At 33.9% G+C, this 22,646-nt stretch overlaps 1 protein-coding gene across 1 annotated transcript; it reads left to right on the top strand.

Moving 5' to 3' along the window:
* The first annotated feature begins 10,776 nt into the window (after nucleotides 1-10,776).
* On the top strand, nucleotides 10,777-20,796 carry LOC111513978 (uncharacterized). The gene is made up of 2 exons (XM_023170207.2): nucleotides 10,777-10,920; nucleotides 20,373-20,796. The coding sequence occupies exons 1-2, from the start codon at nucleotides 10,900-10,902 to the stop codon at nucleotides 20,694-20,696; spliced, it is 345 nt and encodes a 114-aa protein (XP_023025975.1). The 5' UTR covers nucleotides 10,777-10,899; the 3' UTR covers nucleotides 20,697-20,796.
* The last annotated feature ends 1,850 nt before the right edge of the window (nucleotides 20,797-22,646 follow it).

The raw sequence follows: 22,646 nt of genomic DNA, 5'->3' as shown, positions 1-22,646 counted from the left end.
AGTTAGGTAAATCTGATAAATAAAATATTATTATAACAAACGATATAGTATACTATTGGGTGTTGGTCCACCATCGTTATTCATAATATTATTATGTTTACTTATTTTTACACTCTTGTTGGCATCTAGATGTCTGTTGTTGTTAACTTGTGTAACTAATTTAATGAACTACAGTCTATGAAATGGTTTTGCTTCAAAATATGATGGGCGGCTGCTGATTTTTCTGTTCTTTCTAATTTTAGGTGTGCTAAGTGTTCCTTATATCTTATTTCAATAGATCTTTTTGCCTGTCCATAATATTTTGCATCGCAGTCCTTGCATTCAATTCCGTCTTTTGGATTTCCTGAAAGGCTCTGTAGTAAATGACTTGTTTGAAATACCAAGTTCCCTTAACATTTTTCAAAAGTTCTTTGTGTATTGGTGATATGGAACTTTCAGAAACGACGAAAACCAAGATAAATACATCTCAGTTCCATACCACCAATACACGAAGAACTTTGAAAAGATTTTCAAGGAAATAGGTATGAAGGTGGTATTTAAAACAAGTCATTCACTATAGAGCCTTTTAGGAAATCCAAAGGTCAAAATCGAAAATTCTTATATAAGGAACACTTAGCACACTTGAAATATGGAAGACCAGAAAAATCAGCAGTCGCCCATCATATTTTGCAACAAAACCATTCCGTAGACTTGAGTTCATTGAGAATGTATAGACAAGTTAACAACAAAAGGCATCTAGATGCCTACGAGGGTGTAAAAATGAGTAAATATAATAATATTACGAATAACGATGGTGGACCAATACCTAATAGCTGATAGCATACTATATAGCTTGTTGAAATAATGCTTTACCTTTACCAGATTTACCTGACTATTACATAAGTACACATTGTAAAATTAATTTGAGACTAGTAAATGAGGCAACATTGTGAAGATCATCTAAGACATTTAAGACGCAGGTACCTAGCAGATGTATCTATTACGTATATTTACGTACGTATATTTAGTTCAATCTTCTTGGTGATGGAAACACGTGTTAATGTGTTGAAATAACGGGTTGGTTTGGGATAAAACTCAAGTAATTTTGGATATATTATGACATATTATGAGAGAATATGTTAAATTATTTCCAGTCCGTTTTGGTCTTAGACCTGTTTCAATATTGAAAAGAATATATCTATGGTTTGAAGAAGAAGGTTCAGTAGACACAAACCAATGGTGTATCTTGTTGTTCAGAGAATGTGAGCTGATGGTTAAGTCTAATACCTCTTGCCTATTATTAGGGGTAACATTAGTCATTAGATCCAATTAATTTACATATAAAAGTAGTCTATTAGTAAAAGGTAGATGGTAATAAAGTTGTGTTAAGTAAATGCTGAATTTTTAATTCCCATCGCAAAATGTGTACAGCCGTCATTTCTTGCTACTTCTGCTGTAAAAAGTTTCTGTTTTCAAACAAAAAATAGGTTCGCAAATTTGAACGATGTGGTAGTATTGTGCATACAGTTGTACATGTGGGTAGTGTATAAAAGTGTAAAAATGGTTTACATTCTTCAAGACTGAATTGAAATGATTGTAATTTATGGAGAAGTTGGAAAGTGCGCACAAAGTGCTCCACCCCACCTCATTATTTTATTTCCGTCTAAACGAGAGATTTCCGAATAGATGGATAGGCAGAAAGTGGGTAGTTGAGATCACCAGATTTGAAACCCTCAGATTTCTTTCTTTGGAGGCATATTTAATCCGTTGTTTATAACCGACAACCTTTTGATATTGGGAAACCCAAAATACGAATTACAACAGCATGCTAGTCAATCCCTAGTGAAGTTTATTACTGAGCAAAATGGACGACATTTCGAACAGTTTATAAAGTGTAAGTAGATTTTATTTGAAATGTCTATCTCGCAAATTTAATTTTATTTTGCGAAAGGACAATAATAAAGCAGAATTGAACGCCAATCAAAATGATGTGCTACTTGACCCCTTTTCCATTTGAAATTATCCCTTGACAATGAAATTGATCTGTTTTTTGGAATTCCTCAGATTGTTTACTGAAAGGAATATATTAAGAGTTTTCAAGGTGGTTCCACTTATGTTTTGCTTGCGTTTACGCAGCTATTTTTATCAAGTACTTTCTTGGTTTGTTCTCATTCTGTCTTCAATCGAGGACCGCCTGCTCGGTACTGACGATGCCCAATAGGCTGAAACAGCTGTCTACCGGTAGCTCTTGATTTGAAATCAATATGGGAATGATCAAAGAGTACTCATCTATTTATTTTTTGATTTTTATTGAATTATTTTCCAGCAGCTTGACCTGCATTAACCTTTCTAGATTTTATATATATATATATATATATATATATATATATATATATATATATATATATATATATATATATATATATATATATATAATCCAATACCCAGTTGACCCATATGACGACCTAGAGTTATTTCCTTCTGTGTCAAAAACTCAGCGCTGCCTGGACCAATTCATTTCGTGGGCTACTTCCTTCCCTGAAGTTGATGTCGAAAATATGGCCAATGTAAGTGATTTCGAATTGGTTGTATACAAATGTCTAAAGTTATAAATTTCAATATTACCGCATTCGGGTGAGATACGTAACATACGCTGAACCCACATTTCATCTTGAGCTGGGGATAACCAAACGAGGTGGTCTTCCAAGGGATTAATTCCGCTTTGAGTTAATGGGGATACAGTGAAGGCAAAGTTAATATGATAACTAAGGGTGAAGTTCGTATCTGGGTCGAGGTTCCCACTATTCCTAAAATAATATCGAGGGGTACAACTCGTCTTCTCAGTTTACTATGTGAGCTGTTCCAATGGAAATTATTAGAATATTGGAAGATGGTCACGGATTCACATGCTGGTAAATATACTGAGCGTGTTCGGATGTAGATTGGAGATAATGAATTGGTGTGGCTTGATACGCATAGGCGAACCTGAAACATAGTCATTTTTTATCTCTCTCTTTCTCCATGAAATGTTCAGGAGGGCTGCATCGAACTTATTAGTATTAGTATGATAATGGAAAATAAATGACACATTTTCTTCACAATAGAGTCGTCGTCCGGTGTCTTATCGAAACCGTAGTACAGTAAAACACTCGTAGAGTCAAGTTATGCCGATGAATATAGGTTGAGACTACGTACTCTGGACATGCTGATGACAAAAAAAAATAAGGACTTTGGAATCTCATTGTAAACCCTGCATCTGACATCATGGACCTCAAAACCTAGTACTCATCGACGGTAGATTGAGGTGTTGGAGCCACCATCGTGGTATGACATGATGAATTCCTCAGTTAGCCCTGAAAGAAGTTATGAACAGTTGCGTTGACATCATGCATTGGCTATTCTTTGTTTAGCCGCAGTTTTGATGTTGACCTTCACTGAACGGACTCCGACATTCTGAGGAAACGAGGTATTGAAATTGCATATAGAAAAAGTAAAACGTTATGAGAGTTAGTTGAAAATAATGAAGATAAAACATCCATATTCCAGAAATAAGGACTATATAAATTGAAGTGTGGAACGTGTCCAAAGATATAGCAATGGAAATTAAAAACTTAAAGAACTTAAAAATTCAAACATTCTAATGAATGACCAACTAGATTTGACCATTATTTAACTTTTCTTTCTTCTTTTCTTTTCTTAGAAAACCCGAGAAATAATTATTATTGATGTAGAAGTGAGGTAATATGCTTCAGGTGATCATAATTGACGAAGTACCTTAGGTAGAGGTTTAGGTAATTTGTTGGAGGTAGTCTCAATTATGGTTAACTGTAGTATATATATATATATATATATATATATATATATATATATATATATATATATATATTAGTGCATGAAGCAACCTGTAGTATTCAAATCACTGTTGATAAAGCTACTGTGTTAGCGAAACATGTTGTGATATATTTTTCAAGTAAAGTTTGTGGGGATCAAATCGTGAGGTGTAGTTTATGAAATTACTATGGATCTTCATCAAGTAACGGCCGAATCAATCAGACAATTAGTAATCATAAGTAACGAAATAATTGATGGATGTGTCTGACATGAATCGTCAATTTCACAATTAGGCTCTAAACCAGCTGTCCATTGATATGGACTATATCCAGGAAAATAAGATTCCTTCAGATGCCAACTTGGTTGATGAAACGCTCGTCCAGAATAGTATAGTAGGTCTGATGGGTGGGAAAACTGCTTGTTTTGAATTAATTGAATCAATTCTACCCAGAGATTCAAGTTTCACCTTTTATAGGTATGAACTATATCAGAAAATACGTCAATAAGAAAAAAACTGAAGACACATATTTGGGAACATACATTGAAAAAACTCTCTGAAGAGATTGTATGAGAAAATAGCCGAAATACTGTGCTACTCACTAGACTCTGAGCATTCAGAGCACATCTAAGCAAACATCTGGGAAACATATAGAAATGGGAGTAGAAGTAGTAAAGGAAACAAAATTATTGGATTAGGTGTCATAAACAGATGACAATTAAGTTTTCAAACACAGGAATTGCATTTAATTGAAAAGTGAATATTTTATTTTTATCAGCTATAATATCCCAAGGACATTGATAACTAACGAAATAATTTTATCACAGTTTTCGAAAGCACGTTATTTGGTAACATCCCGACGCCGAAGGCGGAGGGATGTTACCTAAAATAACGTGCTTGAGGAAGTTGTGATAAAATTATGAGTTATTTATCAATGTTCGAGGGATATTCGGTGAGAAAATTTTTTGCAATTCGAACAAAATTATTTATTGAACACACAGTTATTAAAAGAACAATTCGTATTATGATATTCCGTTGATCTTGCTGTGTTTGCCTCGGTTACTGCATAGGTCAGTATTTTTTGGTGTATTTTCTTCAATGATTTTGTCAATTGCCACATCATTTTGAACACCAAAGCGAGGAAGTGACATTTTCGAAATAAATTGAATTACTGAAATGTCAAACAACTTTATTGTGTTGGTTGCTTAGCAATGTCACGACATAAGTGATAACTACCCGTGAAAACTATCCATGGGTAGTTATCAGTGTAATGATGGTTTCATTGGTTATTTCGACACACATGACTAGAAATAGACAAATTTGATATGATAATTTTTTTGGCAAAAAATTTTCAATGCAATCAGCCGGATATCTTTTTGCGAAAAGGCGATGAAATCATCTTGATAGCTCTTTGGATAGCTATCAGGTAACCATCTCGGTTATTTCTTTTACCATCATGTGGTTGCTCCGTTCTCATCCTTGAAACCGACAACATTCCACACCAATAATTTTTCACAAATTTACATTTCTTAACCTGATGCAATGGTATGTCAAGGAGTTTTGTCAGAAAAGCATTTTGAGTCAATTTATCCTCCTAACTTATGAGATATTTTGGTAAGATGTTGTAGCCTAGCACAATTATCGATCTGATTATAGAAACATTCAACTCAAGATCTTCTAATTTACCCTTAATTCATTTATAAATCACAAAAAACATGAAGAAACTAGTAAAATGAAATCAATACCAGTCACCATTCGAGTGAGTATGAGTGATTATTGAAATCCTCAGTTGACGATAAACCTGTTTAGAGAATGATTATGGGTGGTTTTTCATATGACTGGGTTTTTTAAAAAACTTTTGATTGGCTCTTTCATGGAACTTCCTATCGAATTATTTCAGGTGATTATTTGCAAAATGGAGCATGAAATATCAAAGGAAAACATATTCTAGACTATCAATACACTGACCTCTTGAATAATAGAAAATAATAACACTATCTATGATGATAAAACAATTTTCTCACTATTACCATTACTAGACTACTCTTTGGAGTTCTAGATCTGAGTGCCATTTCTGTATCGATGACTAAGATTTCTAGGTGTTTTGATGTTATGTTTGGAACCTTCATTAAGTAATTGGATTTTTCTCCGGAGAATCCTGGTGGGTTGGTAGGTTAACGAATCTATTGTAAAAATGATGATCTGAAAACTGTGTTGTGGGTTTATTTCATGGATTTATTGAGTGTATTTGGTATATGTTTTTGGTTTCTATTCTCCTCTCATGTCACTGTCCAAAATATCACATGCAATAGGATGTAATCTGTGAGTTAATTTTCATGTAATAACTTGAGTTAAATATGTTCCTTCTGCTATACTGGATTTTCTGTTCCTCCTGGAACAATTTCTTCTGGAACTTATGTTGTCAGTCCTGAGTTTTATGTACTTGGGTATAATATTCATTTTAGAACACTCGTTGAGAAATCATATAGTTTGGTTTACTGTTTTACATCGTAGAAGCAATTTGGAATATCAAAGTAGCAAATAGCTCATCGAAGCTAGTTTATAATCAGAGTTACACCTGTTAGTCGATAACACAATTAACATTATCCATCATAAGCATATTTTCATACCTATAACTTCACTAGATATCTAGTAAAGATATTCTAAGTTGTTAGCAATACCTTTTTGACTGAACAAATTAATCCTAAAGAAACATATGAATTATAATTCATATTTATGAGATTTTTGTTTGCAGTGACATTGAAAAAATGTCTTCTAAATGAGAACATAACAAAGAAGACATTTTCAGTTCGAAGAACACTATTAATAAAAGTTAGACACACTGTTTTCCAGAAATGTTACGATTGTGAAAAATCTGAAAACATTATTTAAATCAAATGAATACATTTCAGGGTAAATATTTTACGGGTTTGAAAACCGTGGATTTTTGGAATTTATTTCTGACGTTTCTGTGTCGCGACTGGCTACCTCCTTCAGAGGTTTATACGTGTGAGTGGCTAACTTTTTCAGAGGTTTTTACAATGATTCTGAAGTCGTTGGAGATATCAACTCAAGATGTATAAACCTCTGAAGAAGCTAGCCACTAGCGCTGACGAAAAGTCAGGAGGAAATTCCAAAACCCGAATAAAAATAGTGACACTGGAATCCACGGTCGCGAAAGCCTCAACCATTTGATTATATACATTTTATCAATTTTTGAATGGAAAAAGCTCAGTTTCGTGTCGTACAAAATCAATGAATCTAATAATTTTTTGTACGTTAGTCGAATGTGTTAAGCTCGGTAAGCTCGGTAGATTGAGTTTTAATTTCAATTACGAAACTTCAATTATGAATGGGTCGACAGTAGTCTCATTACACCAAACTATTAAAACTTTTACGAAAAAAATCATTAAATCATTAAGAAATAACCCAGGTCCCATGAAATTATATGTATCGTTGCACGCAACTATGCACATGTCTATAGGTTACAAGAGACACTGTGAATAGGTATAATACTTATGAACTTCCTTCGCTGTAACCTTACACTGATAGTCAGGGAAATATGCCATATTCTAGGTAAAAGTATCAAAGCCAAAAATGGAAAAATCAAATTGATTTACAGATAATAATGGAAAATAATTCGGGAATTTGTATGGGATTCAACTGATACTTGACAAGAATCTACGATGAACGTGATTAAAGTGAACATCTACGAAAGTATTGGACGGAAGTCTTTTTGTTGTGGAGGAAAATCAGTTTTTAGTGACGTTCTCTGGGCATTTTCACCTTCCACAATCTGAAAAGCAAAGAAAGTTTCAGTTCTCTTTTCTTCATTACACAATAAAAAATGAAATTGAATATAAACTGTACAGAAATTACTTAACTAATCTCCTACGCTTATCAAAAAGTGAGTATTATTCACATAAAATTGTGTAAGCAAAATATGACATGAAAAAAATCTGGAGCAATATAAATGAGACAACTAAGACCAAACCAGGAATAAAATTGAAACATTTTGATATTGTAGCTGAACTTGAAATTCCACCAGATACAGAGAAAGCCAACTATTTCAAACTATTTGAAATTGGGGAAGACATGGCTCGAAAAATCGAGAAACCCAAAACTACCATTGTTGAAAACCATGTAGACATGTGCAACTCATTATTTCTTCAACCGATAACAAATAAAGAACTAATCACTGTCATAGCTGGACTCAAAAATAGCACATATCCCGGACCTGATGGAATTTTTGTTCATATTATTGAAAAGTATCACACTTACTTTGCTATACCCCTCTGTCATATATCAAATTTAATCCTCGTAATAGGAGAGGATCATTTACAGTTCCAATTTTTAAGTCTGGGGATAAAAAACTTGTAACTAATTATAGACCGATAACACTCATAAACAATTTTGCAGAAATTTTGGAAAAATGTATGGAAACAAGAGTGGTGCATTTCTTAGAAAATTATAATTTTTTTTCTCAGTGTTAATTTGGTTTCAGAGAAAACGGGTCCACTGAAAAAGCCATCTTTGAAGTAGTTAATTAAGTCAACAATTATTTTCAAAATCAAGACAAAACTATCACTGTTTTTTTAGATTTAGCTAAGGCCTTTGACACGGTGGGTCACAATATACTCCTTCAGCGTTAACATGATTCGGGTATAAGAGGAGTAGCGTTAAACATCTTTGAGGATTATTTGTCTAGTAGAATTCAGAGAATTTAAATAAATGATTCAATACATGAACCTCTATTAATGACCAGGGGCGTACCTCAAGGAACGGTGCTTGATCATATCTTATTTCTGATATACATAAATAATATTTTCCAGTGAGGGACTTCGAAGGTAATATAACTTCTTTTGCGGACGATACAGCATTAACTTTTGTCAGGAACACATGGGAAAAAGCTCATAGAAAGGCGGAGGTAGGTATAAATATAATTTTTCACTGGCTAGGTAATAATTTATTGGGTGTCGACGTCAAAAAAACTAAATGTATTGCAATCTCCTCAACAAAGAAGGATCAGCCCACTATTACAGAGATTAAAATCCATAAACTCACTTGCCAAAACGATAGACTCCCTTGCACTCGTCCCGTCATAGAAAAAACTGATAGAATAAAATACTTAGGGGTCCTAGTGGATCAGTGCCTTCGTTGTAATGATCATATTGACTAAACGGTGAAAAGATTACGTAAGCTCACTTACAAATTTTATCAACTCAGAAGTATAGTCAGTAGAAAAATGTTGCTTACTGTATATGATGCCCTGGCCGAGTCCATTTTACGGTATTGTCTAATAATATGGGGAGGAATATTCAAATCTTCCTTACGTAATTTAGGAATGATCCAAAACTCCATACTGCAATCACCCAATACAATGTTACAAGCTGTTGTTTCTGTATCTTCTTTCGTATTTGATGCTCTTATTATGCTGAAAGATTGCTCATTATTTTGGTCGTCCTTCTAGGACTTTCCAGAACTAATTAGTTGGTCTATCTTAGTTTGTAAATGTATTGGATTCGTGGCTGTAACACAAGCTTGGCTCAGATAGCCACGCTTCTTCATAGATGTAATTTATAGTTCTGTAAAATAAGTTGTAATGGTTTATATTTCATATTAATCTGAATTGAATAAATTTTGATTCGATTTTGATGATTTACTACCACGTAGTAACGGCTACATCTGTCAATTTACTGATAGTTCCTTCATGGTTTTTCTAATGTTGGTTTTCCATTTCAGAATATGATTTTTCATGATTCCAAAACGTTTGAGGTGTTTTTTGGGGTAAGAAATGAATAAAAATTACTGTTCTCAGCACCATTCCTGTTACTCCTGTTCCACAGGCTCTATTCTTCTTGGGATTCATATTTGCATACAATTTCTATCATTAGCAAATAGCAAAACATTGTTATGGAATTCACTCGAATGATTGCTGACAAATAAATATATTGAAAAGTAAAGGTGCAATTACAGATCTTTGGGGAACATCACTTGTTACTGTGTATGAATTCAAAAGTTGATCATTAATTATAATTCGGCGAAATTGATCAGTTACATCAGAATATCCCAATTTCTGTAGAAATTTCTCATGAGAGATTTTGTCCACTGTTTTTTAAAGTCAAGTTTATCAGATTTTGAAAGAATTAATATACCTGAAAAGTCCAAGAAACATATATTATTAATTTTCCCAAATATATAGAGCAAACTAATCCAATTCACTTAAATATTTTCATAATGATAGCAAACTTAAGCTGAGCAATTTCTACTGAAAAATCGGACATAATTTTTAAACTGGTTTGCAACAGCATGCTGTTGCACAATTAAGATTGATTGAATGTAGATTGAAATCTACAATTAAATGTAGATTGAAATCTGAATAAAATCTACATTTATAGTGTTTGTTCTGCATAAGATGACCGACAAGTTTTGATTGTTATGAAGGAACTAGCTTCTCTCAAACTCACGATAGTAAAAGTAGTCTCATCCAATCTATGAAATTGTAACAGTGTTGTTGATTTATTTACAATTTTTTAGTAAGTCCTGAAGAAGGAAGTACACATTCTCGAAAGCTTGACATAATACCAATCAATAAGTTTTTCTTACTTCCTGGCATCCTCAAAATTGACTGCAACCTCACAAACAGAAAGCACATAGTGGTTACGAAGTTCTTTCTTCAACTGGCCAGTCACGATCAACCCAAGGTTCATATATATATATATATATATATATATATATATATATATATATATATATATATATATATATATATATATATATATATATTTTCTGCAGCAGCAGAAGCATTGAACATTTTGCTGTTGTATTCATCAGCTTGTGTTTGAGTTGGTTCATAGTACTAATTACTGACAAGAATAGAAATAGCTCCACATCAAGCCTATTTTAATTTAAAAGTGCCTGAACTATAAATTAATTTCCGTGCTGTAATTTTCTCAAACCTTGGTAGGGTAGCTGGGAAGGAACGTCTTTTGTTTTTACACATACTGGCCAATCTATAAATATACTAACCGCTGTTCTGAAGTTATCAGTTTCGTTATCATTATCAAAAGAAAAACTACAAACCTAACAAAATGAAGTGTGTACCATATTTGGTAAGTGATGTGCTGTGTTTTCGAATTTCCGCAAGTGATTTTTCCACGGGAAATTGCGTGATGGAGTCGTTGTATTTGTTATTGGGTGACTTTCAGACGGAAAATTATGTCATCCAACAGCACTATTTGCGTAGCCTTTGGATAATTTTATTGTTTTCGATTCTACTAATTGAGTATATTCTTCGATTCATTTCTAGTTGGTGGAAATATGATGTGGGGAAATGATTTCCATGCAATTACATTCTATATTCAATTCCATTTCCTGGCTCAGTACGTTCAACATGAACAAAATAACATTAATTGAATTGCAATTGAGTTTTTTGGGACTTTTATCAATTTCAATTAACAAATTGTCATTTGAGTGCTTTGAATAAATTGCTACTGGATAGACAGTTTCACTCGTGTTGATTAGGACTAATTCGAGAAGGATTAAAGGCACTGAATATACTCCTACCTCTCTCTGGACTTTCTGTGAGAAATATAGGCAGGAAAAATTGCAATAATCAGAGGTTGATAAAAATTTAATGTAATTGGAACAAATGCCAGCTGCAAAATGGAGTTGAAGGAAATGGAGCTTGAATCAGTTTTCAGGGTTGTTTGACAGAGATCTGATAGGTCTCACTCCTTTCTTTGAAGTAGGAATAATCCCTTCTAATATCAAGAAATTGCTTCTAGAAAACTAATTATTCCCTCCGAGGTCTCAGCATATATAGGTTGTAACGTAATAGCCCATGCCTTCACTTTTTTCCTGCTATAGGACTTGCAAAATTTAGTCTAAAAGTAATGTTATGGGTAATTTTTCTTTCTGCATTTATTAACTATACAGGGTGCGATATAAAACTCTGCGTGCAAATATCTGAAGAATGAGACAGAATATCCATATTTCGTGAAGGCAGATGATTTTGATGTCAAAGGGTCCTCTTATCAGCGAAGAGATCCAGCACTAGGGCGTCGCGACACGGACGCCCATTTTTTTGAATGGTTACCTAGATTTTCCGATTCGTTATTGGATTCTGCATTAAATTCTGAATTCAGCCATATAGCACACTTGTAGTTTTCCTTGAATACTGATGAAAAAAGGTAATTTTATTGCATATTATAAAGAGGGAAGGCAATAATACGAGTTAAATAAAATGAATCCATCAGGTATGATTTCATTGTCTGTTCAATTTTATCTAGTTGCCTATTTCTGTACAAATTACCAAAGAATATGTTACTTTGACCATAACTCGACTAACATGATGAAAACGAAATCAATTAATGATAAAAAGAATCATTTTAGTAAGTGTTCGAACTGCCTCCCTTCACGTATAATACACATATTGCATCTTTTTAGTAATTCTTGATTCGTGACAGCTAAAAGCGTCTCTCGCGTTATGGAAGCACAAACATTTGTGATACTATTTTTCAAATCCTCTCCATTTTGTGGACGTCGCATATCAACTAAGCCTTTGATATATGCCCACAAAAAAATCTAGTGAAGTAATATCAGGACTTCGAGCTGGCCATTGTATTGGACCCTTATTTCCAATCCATTTCTCATTGAAAATATCATCCAAATATTGGGTAACCCCATCTTGTTGAAACCACATATTCAGTCGAGTTTGTACTGGTAAATTCTCCAAGAGATTCGATGTTGTAGAAAAACCAAGTACCTCTCTCCATTGAGAATTCCTTTGAAAAAATGATTCTGCACCAAACATTAACCCCACACACAGATTGAAATCTCGTTTCTTGCACCTAATGAGGGTTCACGTCAGACCAATAGTTACAATTATGTTCGTTTATCATACCGTTGTTATGGAAACGGCTCTCAACAATAATATTTTTTTCAGAAACTAATCATCATCATGAATAGGGTGGGATAACCATGCAATGGTTGAAATATTATTTAGTTGTTAAAAAAGAAACATGAAGATTATTAACTAGATGTAGTACTTAAACCAAATGTATTTTGTATGGATTGAATTTGTTTTTTGACAAAATAAATTGTACTGACGATTTCGAAATGTTACAATGCATTGCTACTTGTCTGGTAGAACTATATGGTTACAATAGCATTTGACCTAGCACTGCAACACTATGATTCTCATCAGTAGCCGTTTTTGGTTTTTTCGCTTCCGTTCATTAAAACATCCATTTCGTGCCAAAGATTTTGCTAAGCCAGCGAATGTTTTGTCTGACGGTAATTTTCTGTCAGGATACCGATTAGCGTATATTCTCACTGCTTCTTTTGAATTTCTTCTTGCTTCACCATAAATAAGTATCATATCCAACTTTTCTGCATTTGAAAATTGAACCATTTTTCAATTTTACGAAAAACCAACACAAAACTGAATACACTTTCGTCAATTCTGACAGATCGATAAATACATTATTGCATTTATTTTGACTTATTCATGGCCCTTTTTATAATACGCAATAAAATTCTCTTTTTTTTTATCGGTATTCAAGGAAAACTACAAGTGTGCTAGATATGACTGAATTCAGAATTCAATGCAGAATTCAAAAACCAATTGAAAATACTGGGTTACCATTTGAAAAATTTGGCGTCGGTGTCGCGACGCCCTAAGGGATGATAACTAGTGCTGGATCTCTACGTGAATAAGAGGACCCTTTGATATCAAAATTATCTGTTTTAACGAAATATGGATATTCTTTTTCATTTTTTAGATATTTGCCCGCGGAATTTTATATGGTACACCCTGTATATAAGATAGGACTATGCTGAACTGGTTTCCGGGTTTTGATCTATGTTATGATGTTTGATACCATTTTACCTATATAGTAGGGAGCGGATCGGGTAAGGTCGGCCGACTTCCGAACACTTAACAGAAATCGCCAGATGACGACATATATATATATATATATATATATATATATATATATATATATATATATATATATATATATATATATATATAAATATATATAAATATTTCATATCATTTCTAGAAACATGTGGATTCGTTTTCCGATGGCATTTCAGGTTAGCTTCCCAAATTTCTGCTACCGCAGTTGTCGGTTGATTGGTCAAACCACCAACACTGACTTAAAAACTTGGCAAGTTGATTGGGTGTCTTACCAATAGGTGGTTCCACTTATGTTTCGCTTGCGTTTACGCAGCTATTTTTATCAAGTACTTTCTTGGTTTTTCTCATTTTGTCTTCAATCAAGGACCGCCTGCCCGATACTGACGATGCCCAATAGGCTGAAACAGCTGTCTACCGGTGGCTCTTAGATTGAAAACCATATGGGAATGATCAAAGAGTACTTATCTATTTATTTTTCGATTTTCATGAAATTATTTTCCTGCAGTTTGACTGCATTAACCTTTCTAGATTTCATATCATTTCTACAAACATGTGGATTCGTTTTCCGATGGCATTTCGGGTTAGCTTCCCAAATTTCTGCTACTGCAGTTGTCGGTTGATTGGTCAAACCACCAACACTGACATAAAAACTTGGCAAGTTGACTTGGGTGTCACACCAATAGGTGGTTCCACTTATGTTTCGCTTGCGTTTACGCAGCTATTTTTATCAAGTACTTTCTTGGTTTTTCTCATTTTGTCTTTTAGTCAGGGAAGCTATAGATTACGCTGTAGACGACCCCTCCCGATATAGAAGGCCCCGACACTCTGTCGAATGAGGCCCCTATGTCCTCCGTTAACAGATGAATAATATCTTCATCTATCTCACCCCAGCCAGGTAGGGGTATAACGCGAAGGGCGGTATGGATGTCTAAGGACTTTCATGCCACCATCAAACATCAGTTGTGACCCATTTATCTTTCTGACAAACTTCAGTTAAAAGGGGAAGGAGGCCAGGCTTCAACCTGAATAAAATCAAGATGGATTACGTCATTTTGTCTTCAATTGAGGACCCCCTCCATATATATATATATATATATATATATATATATATATATATATATATATATATATATATATATATATATATATATATATATATATATATATATATATATATATATACTACGGATCGAAACTTCAGAGCGTGTGATTGTAAGATTGTGTGTGTGTCATTTGTTAGATTGTTTTAAAAGAAAGTTCCTATGAACGTATGCACGGAGTTTCTGAGATAGACGGTGTTAAAAAAAACGGTGTTTATAAAATATTATAAATATCCTTACAACGATTTGGTTGAAGTTTGTTACAGTTATTTGAAGTGATAAGGCGCTTATTTAGCCTGAATCAGCCAACAATGTGGAAAAAAAAGAACGCCATTGAATTTTTTTATTTTTTTCTCTCTTTTCTTTATGTTGTTTTCGAGAAAAAAAGCACTTCTAAAAACTATCCATGGACAACATAAAAAAAACAAAAGTAAATAATGAAAAATCTCGACTTCAAAGTAAACGAGCAAAATGTTTACCTTTTGATAAAATACATGATTGCAATCGATTTGTCATTAATTGTCTGATATGTTCAAAATAACCTGGATTATGTCTTATGATCACTTTAATGAAATTAATGAAAAAACATTTGAGTGATCATGAATTACCACCAAATAAACAAATCATTAATCACACATATATATTATTCCATTGGTAGAGTTATCAACACATGAGTCATCAATCACACATATTATTTTTTTGGTACAGAAATTTCATAAACAAGAGCCCTGAGGTCCTGAACGTCCAATCCAGCGATTAGCGTAGGCGGTGTCGAGGTGCTGATAGGCACGAACATTGAAATGATTTGGAGCCCCGTCGTGCATGAACCACATGTTGCCTGTTACAAGTACCGGTACTCCTAACAAAATGTATAAATGATCTCGCAAAAAGTCCGTGTAGGATTCACCTGTTAATTTTGCTGGTAGAAAAACCGTGCCTATCAGTCACCAATCATTCCTACTCAAAAATTGTTGCTGAAAATGTCCGAAAAATGATCATTGTGAAAATTCATAATACCACCTCGTGGAAAATTTGCTTCGTACATAAATGAAATATTTGGTACAAAATATTATTGTGTGCCATCGTATGAATCAACCATCTACAAAACATTAATCTTGGGTGAAAATCCCGAGGAGGAAGAGCTTCGACCCGCTGTATATGATATGGTTATTTGAAGGAACTTCTTCTATCGCATCAAGTATAACTTCTTCTAGTTCAGGCGTTGTTACAGTTTCTGGTCTTTCACTACGTGCATTCTTAATAAAATTCTCAGTTTCACATAATCTAGCATGTAGCATTTTAAATGTTTCAGCACATGGAATTACTCTGTTGAGATATTTGTCTTGGTAAATTCCTCGTTCTTCTTCCGCATTTTCCGCATTTTCTATCAATGTTAATTGACAACTCTGACTTTCACTGACCTGACAACACTATCCCTGACACCAGCATCAGCTGGTCTCCAAAGTGAAGTGACTTCAATTTTTTTTCTCGAAAACGAAGCTAGATATGAAGAAACCACAAGCGACAAAAAATTGTATTTTCAGTTGAATAATTTAAAAAAATTAAAAACGTAACAACGAGTTAGATTGAAGTCAGAGAACGATCTTCCTCTTGAAGACGATCACTTGATGAGCGAAACATGTGTCGGGGTGTTCACTAGTTATTTTAATTTTATATTACTGACATTTCATTTTTTATTTCCGAATGTATATGTTTAATGTTTAATGTATATGAAATAATGAAAGTAATGTGGAAGATACGATACTGAAATTGAAATTCATTTCACTAAATTTTACTGCTTTTTTTCTGCAAAACGTTGTATCCAATAGTATGTATATTACACCGCAAGTGCGGAAATGTGGGAGGCAGAAAAGATTTTCGGATGAGCTCAAATTTTTAATAAACTTCGGGAAGTTGCACGATATTAAAAATTTCAGCTAACCTAACCAACAATAACATTGAAACATTGTGAAATTTCCACCAGTATTCAACCATCCAAAGGTAATTACGATCCGACCTCAGGAACACAAAAAAGGAAAAACCATCTTCTGAATTCAAAATGGAAGCCCCACTCAATTTGTTTATGTTATTCTTTGAAAAATATTTTTGTGGGGAAGCCAATGTTTCATGCTGTTTTTTGGGTATTTGAACTACCACGATCTGAAAAATATTCAAAGTTAAATCAATAGAGAATCTGCTGAAGTGTGATAAAGTTAATACTGAAAAGTTACCGAGTGACTACATGCGCCCTTCAAAACAGCTTTCGTTAGGAAAAAACAAACCGTGGATAACCGGCAATATTGAAATTATGACGAGAGAACGCGATAAAAAACTTAAAAAATTCAAACGAACCAAGAACATCCGCGATTTTGAAGAATACAAACATTATAGAAATTTCACTAATGAATCAGTAGAGAGGAGAGCCTATTTGAATTTTCACATCAGCAGGCATACTAATAATGCATGGGAGACCTTAAAAAAACTCAACATATATTTTGAGAAAAAGAAAAATGATTTTCCAGACCATCTTCCAGATGTGAATGACATAAATAATTTTTTCCTGAACTCAATTTCCACTGCCGGTGCAGACTCGGACTTTGAACAGTACTACAGTGGTCGACTTGCTGGTCCCGATGTAAGTTGGAGTTTTAGCAGAAACGAGAATAACAACATTTTCAAGTAATTACTGGCAGTAAAAATAACGGCTGCAGGTGTTGCCGGTCTCAACATAAGATTCATCATATTATGTTGTCCGTTCATAACTGAATATATCTCTCACCTCTTGATCTTCTGCATACAATATTTAGTATATCCAACTCAGTGGAAATTGACTAATGTAATCCCATTACCGAAATGTGAGGTTGTCACTGAGTTCAAAGACCTGAGACCAATCAGCATTTTACCCGTTGTTTAAAAATTATCAGAAAGAAATATAAAAGATCAACTTGTGGAATTCTTAAAAATATATATTTTGCCGGATACACAATCTGGATTCAGAAAAGGGCACAGCTGCGCGACAGCCCTTTTGAATGGGATAAATCGTATCTTCCAGGCAACCGATTCGGGAATGATTACTGTTTTAGTTCTCTTAGACTATTCGAAAGCTTTCGATACCCTAAATCAGTCTGCTCTGAAACATATTCTACGATATATTGGACTCTCAGAAGAATGTTATGTTTTTTGATAGCTGTCTAAGCGGTCGAAAGCAACGAGTTGTACTCAATACTAGGGTTTCTCAAACAAGAGAACTGACATGTTCCACAGGGATCCATTTTGGGACCAATTCTCTATGTAATTTTCTCAGCGTTTCTCAGAAATGTTGTTTCGCATTGTTATCTACAAATGTATGCGGATGATACTCAGGTGATGTATTCCTTCAGATATAGTGAATGGTTGTCAGAAAATTAACGAAGACCTTGATGGAATTTTCAAAATATCCAAAGATCATTCTCTCTCATTGAATGCAAACAAATCTAAGGCAATGCTGTTCTTCACCAAAAAATGTTTTGTGTTCCTATCAATAACATTCCTGTACAGTTTTGTGATGTGGTGAAGAATCTTGGGCTCTGGATAGATTACTCCTCACGATTCGAAAAGCATGTGTCGGAATGCATTCGTAAAAGTATCTGGAAACTGAAAATGTTGTTTGGATCTCGAGCAACTTTGAATTTGAATCTTAAAAAAATACTTTGCGAGTCTCTAGTTCTTTCTACCTTTACTTATTGCGATACGGTCTATAGCTCTTGTCTTGCGGCAACATCTACGTAAAAAATCCAGAAAATCAAAAACTATTGTCTCCGCTTCATCTATGGTATTTATAGGCGTCAACCTATCAGTCATAAGCTACGAGAAGCCGGGTGGCTCAATATGAAATCTCGCCGAAAACTTCACTCCTCCACCTTATATCATAAAATAATAATTACCGAGCAAGCGCAATGAGCCAAGAATGACAGCCTTCTGCATCTGTGCGGCTAAGATTTCTGCCTTAGTGCGGCAAGCCGGTATGATTTTAAGATTCGAGAGTAGAGAGGACATCATTCCACCAAGGACTCCAATAATCAGAAAAACCATCTTGATAGAGAGATTTGGATAGAGTCTGCGGATTTCGAAGAGAAAATCTCGATATTTTATTCGTTTTCTCTCCTCTTTTTTGACGATATTCGTCTCGCCAGGAGCTGAAAACTCCACGACAAATATCGTTTTGCTCTGGTGGTCGAGAAGGACTACATCAGGCTTATTAGCTTGTATGAGCCTGAGGGAGGGGAACGAATAGTTCCAATAACTTCGGCACTTCTCGTTTCCCACAACGGATTCAATATTCCCCGGAGTCTCGTCAATGCCGGTGTCTCGTCAATGCCGTAAGAGTGCCGTAGACGGTAATATAGCACTCTTAGGGCCGTGTTATGTCGATGGATATAGGCCGAGACCGCATATGCTGGACATGCTGATAGCAAGTGCATTGGGGTCTCGGGCGCCTCGCGCCAGTCCCTGCATCTTGTGTCAGGAACCTCTATACCCATCATTATTATTATTATTATTTTTCACCGTGTTGTGTGCTGGTCAGGCCTTATCCCCCGAAGCCCCCGGGCTTCGGGATTATTATTATTATATAAACCACGTTTATCAAGAGAAATATATCTGTTTTTGCCGTGGTTTTTTTTGAAGTGAACTGATTATATTTCATTTTTTCACATTATTCAATTCATTGGCAAAATTTATGGATACGAATAATTGGACTCTTCAATGGTTTGAAATTATGCAGTAATTTTTCGGGACGAACTTTTATTACACTTTACTAGATTGTTTACTGAGCTCGATTTGTTTCTTTTTCGATTTGTTTATCTTATCCGTTCATCGCCTATGATTTCTTTATGTTGTGTTCATTATTCTATAGGTAAACATATTGGAAATAATTTACTTTTTGTTCTGGACATTAATACACTCAAAACAAAACTGAGAAATCAATCTTCTTTCGAAATATAACTTTTTTACTGATTGTTCAGTCCTGAAATAATATTAGTTTGAGTTTTTCCATCGTTGAGAATGGGGAATGTTCCTCCTGACGAAAATCAAGTAGTTTTCATAAAAGAGCTCTAAAACAACGCATTTCAAACTTATCATTTCAACCTTTTTCTTTAAAAAATTATTTGAATACTTAAAAAAAGAGGAATGAAATGATGTATTCAATATTCAAAGGGATCGTTTCTATTTCACCATTTGGCAACATCGGTTATAGCTAATAAAGGACAATGAATCTGTTACCTGTATGAGACAAACAAAGATGACATATTTCAGAGGCGTGCTGTTCTGTTTACTCATGTTTCGAGTTCGGAAACATTCTCTGTGACCTATGAAATTTTGTGCACCTAACCTATCTTCCTCTATATAAATAAATAACAAAACAACTGTTGAAACCTTGAAATAATATTTGTTATTGAATGTCAATTTTATCTATTCAAATTTTAAGTGACGAAACCATTGAAAATGACAGCGGAAATGAAATAAGAATATGTGAGAACATCTATATACTTTCTTTCAGTTGTTTCTTGCATTCCTGTTCGTGGTCTTTGCTGAAGAAACTCCAGTAGAAACGGAAGAAGAAGCCGTAGCAGTAGAAACAGCTCCCCAAGATTTACCGAAGAAAACAAAAAGAGGCATATATGGATATGGGGGTTATGGATACGGGAGAGGCTACGGATATGGATATCCATTGTATGGTTACAAAAGTTACGGTCTCTATGGTGGTTACGGTGGTTATGGTGGTTACGGTGGTTTCTACGGAGGTTACTATCCCTATTATTCCCTGGGATATCATGGATTTGGTGGCTATGGAGGATATGGGCATGGTTTATATGGTTGGTAGAATATATTCCAAATATATTCAATCTCAAATTATAATCACTTTATTATGTGTATATTCAATAAAAAATTGCCAATAAAATGTCTGAAAGTGTTTAAATATATTTTTTGTGTTAGCAGTTGTGTTCATTTTCCTCCAGGGATGGAGACGGATGATAATTATTGGTTTATCAACACATAACTTCAATAGAAAATAGTCCAGACCTTATATTGTGACCACTCAGTAGGAAAATATTGTTCAGATCTTCATTTCATATTTCGACAACTTGAAGATAAACTAGGCATTTTTGCATGGAGCTCAAAAGATACACGAATTGAGTTAATGAAAGGTGCCTTTTATCGACTTTACCATCAAAAAAAAATAGTGATATACCATGGTACCTCTACGGTAGGTACCACGATATACCCCCGACTATGAATGAAGGTTCATCAAGTTAAGGATGAATATAACTTTGTTATTCATTCCTACATTATCTGTTTTCTATAAGCTGAGAATATTTAAGATACTTGAAATGATTCAGTAATTTCTGGTATTGAATAAAGAAGGTTAAAAATATATTTTACCTATATATCGATACTAATGAACACCAAATGGAATATATCTTTTTTAACACATGTCTGAAAATTTTTACTTCAATATCTTTTACTAAAATTTCATGATTATTACTGCTGGAAAGTTGTTTCATAATTCAATTTCTCAAAGTGATTATATAATTTTGTTAATGATAGTTCGAGTAATAAAATATAATTAAAGTTGTTCGAAAAAAGCAATTATGATTGATAATAATTCATTTCATGAAATATGGACAATTGTTCCGATTAATATAGATTTGTGAAATCTAGTCAATAGTCGCAATATTTGTCCTGATGGATTGTTCATTATTTGAATTGGGCTGGATTTTCAATTGATATCATTTCACAAATCGTATACAACTACTACTTTGATCAAAAAATAATTATGAATTGATAGATAGATGTAATATAAACTCATTTTTGAAATATTTCACAACTATGGTATGAAGTTGGAACTGGAACCTTCAGAGAATTCAATGAACCCGACGTTTCATATAATACCATAGCATATGATTCTGGTTATTCTTTGGGTAGACATATAAAGAACAACAAGTCACACATAGACAAGGATAATAGATCAGATGTCTACAAACTAACATGCGGATCATGCCCAAATTTATATGTAGGAAGGACTTCAAGAAATTTTAAAACGAGAATCTCCGAACATACGACATATTACATGAAGAGGGTGAGGGACAGAAGGTGAACCTAACGTTTGGGTTATCTGTTGAACGACCAATAGCAGGTTGACGACTCACCATTGTTGAACCTTCTTTCATAATTGCAATAATTTCATTCATATTCAAAAAATTTACCTGCTGTTTAAGAACTGAGATTGTAATTGTTTTACAAATTCTACCCCTTATCTCAAAATTTGCCTGTTGTCCAAGAACTGAGATTGTGATTGGTTTACATCTACCTAAAAACGGATATAAATTATACAGAAATAAGCTCACAAAGGAATTTAAAAAATGCAAACAAAACTATTATGAGCAACAACTAAAACTAAAAATCAAAAACATAGTACTTGTGGGACATGGTACCGAAATTCTGCTAAAGGAAACAAAAAAATTATTAATACTATCACAAATGAAAATGGGAAACTTCTACCAAACGATAGTAAATTTGTGAGTTTTTGGAAAAATTCTTGCTGACAAAATCGAAAGAGACCATAACTATGAAAGCACATCAAAAATCTTACCAAATACTATACTGCCAGTTCCTGAATGCTAATGAAATATATAATTTGAAAAATGAAATGAAAAACAATGAATCTCCTGGAATTGACCACTATCATACATAATCAATAAGAGTATTGAACAGGGAATATGGCCTGAAGCCTTCAAAATATTGTAGTGCCAGTTTTTAAAGATGGCGATAC

Source organism: Leptinotarsa decemlineata, unplaced genomic scaffold (genome assembly GCF_025532065.1).
Source record: "Leptinotarsa decemlineata unplaced genomic scaffold, Ldec_3_MD MMD2_P_RNA_scaffold_6, whole genome shotgun sequence".
NCBI lineage: Eukaryota > Metazoa > Arthropoda > Insecta > Coleoptera > Chrysomelidae > Leptinotarsa > Leptinotarsa decemlineata.
Note: the sequence above shows the minus strand (reverse complement) of the source record. Positions and strands in the feature narration are given on the sequence as shown.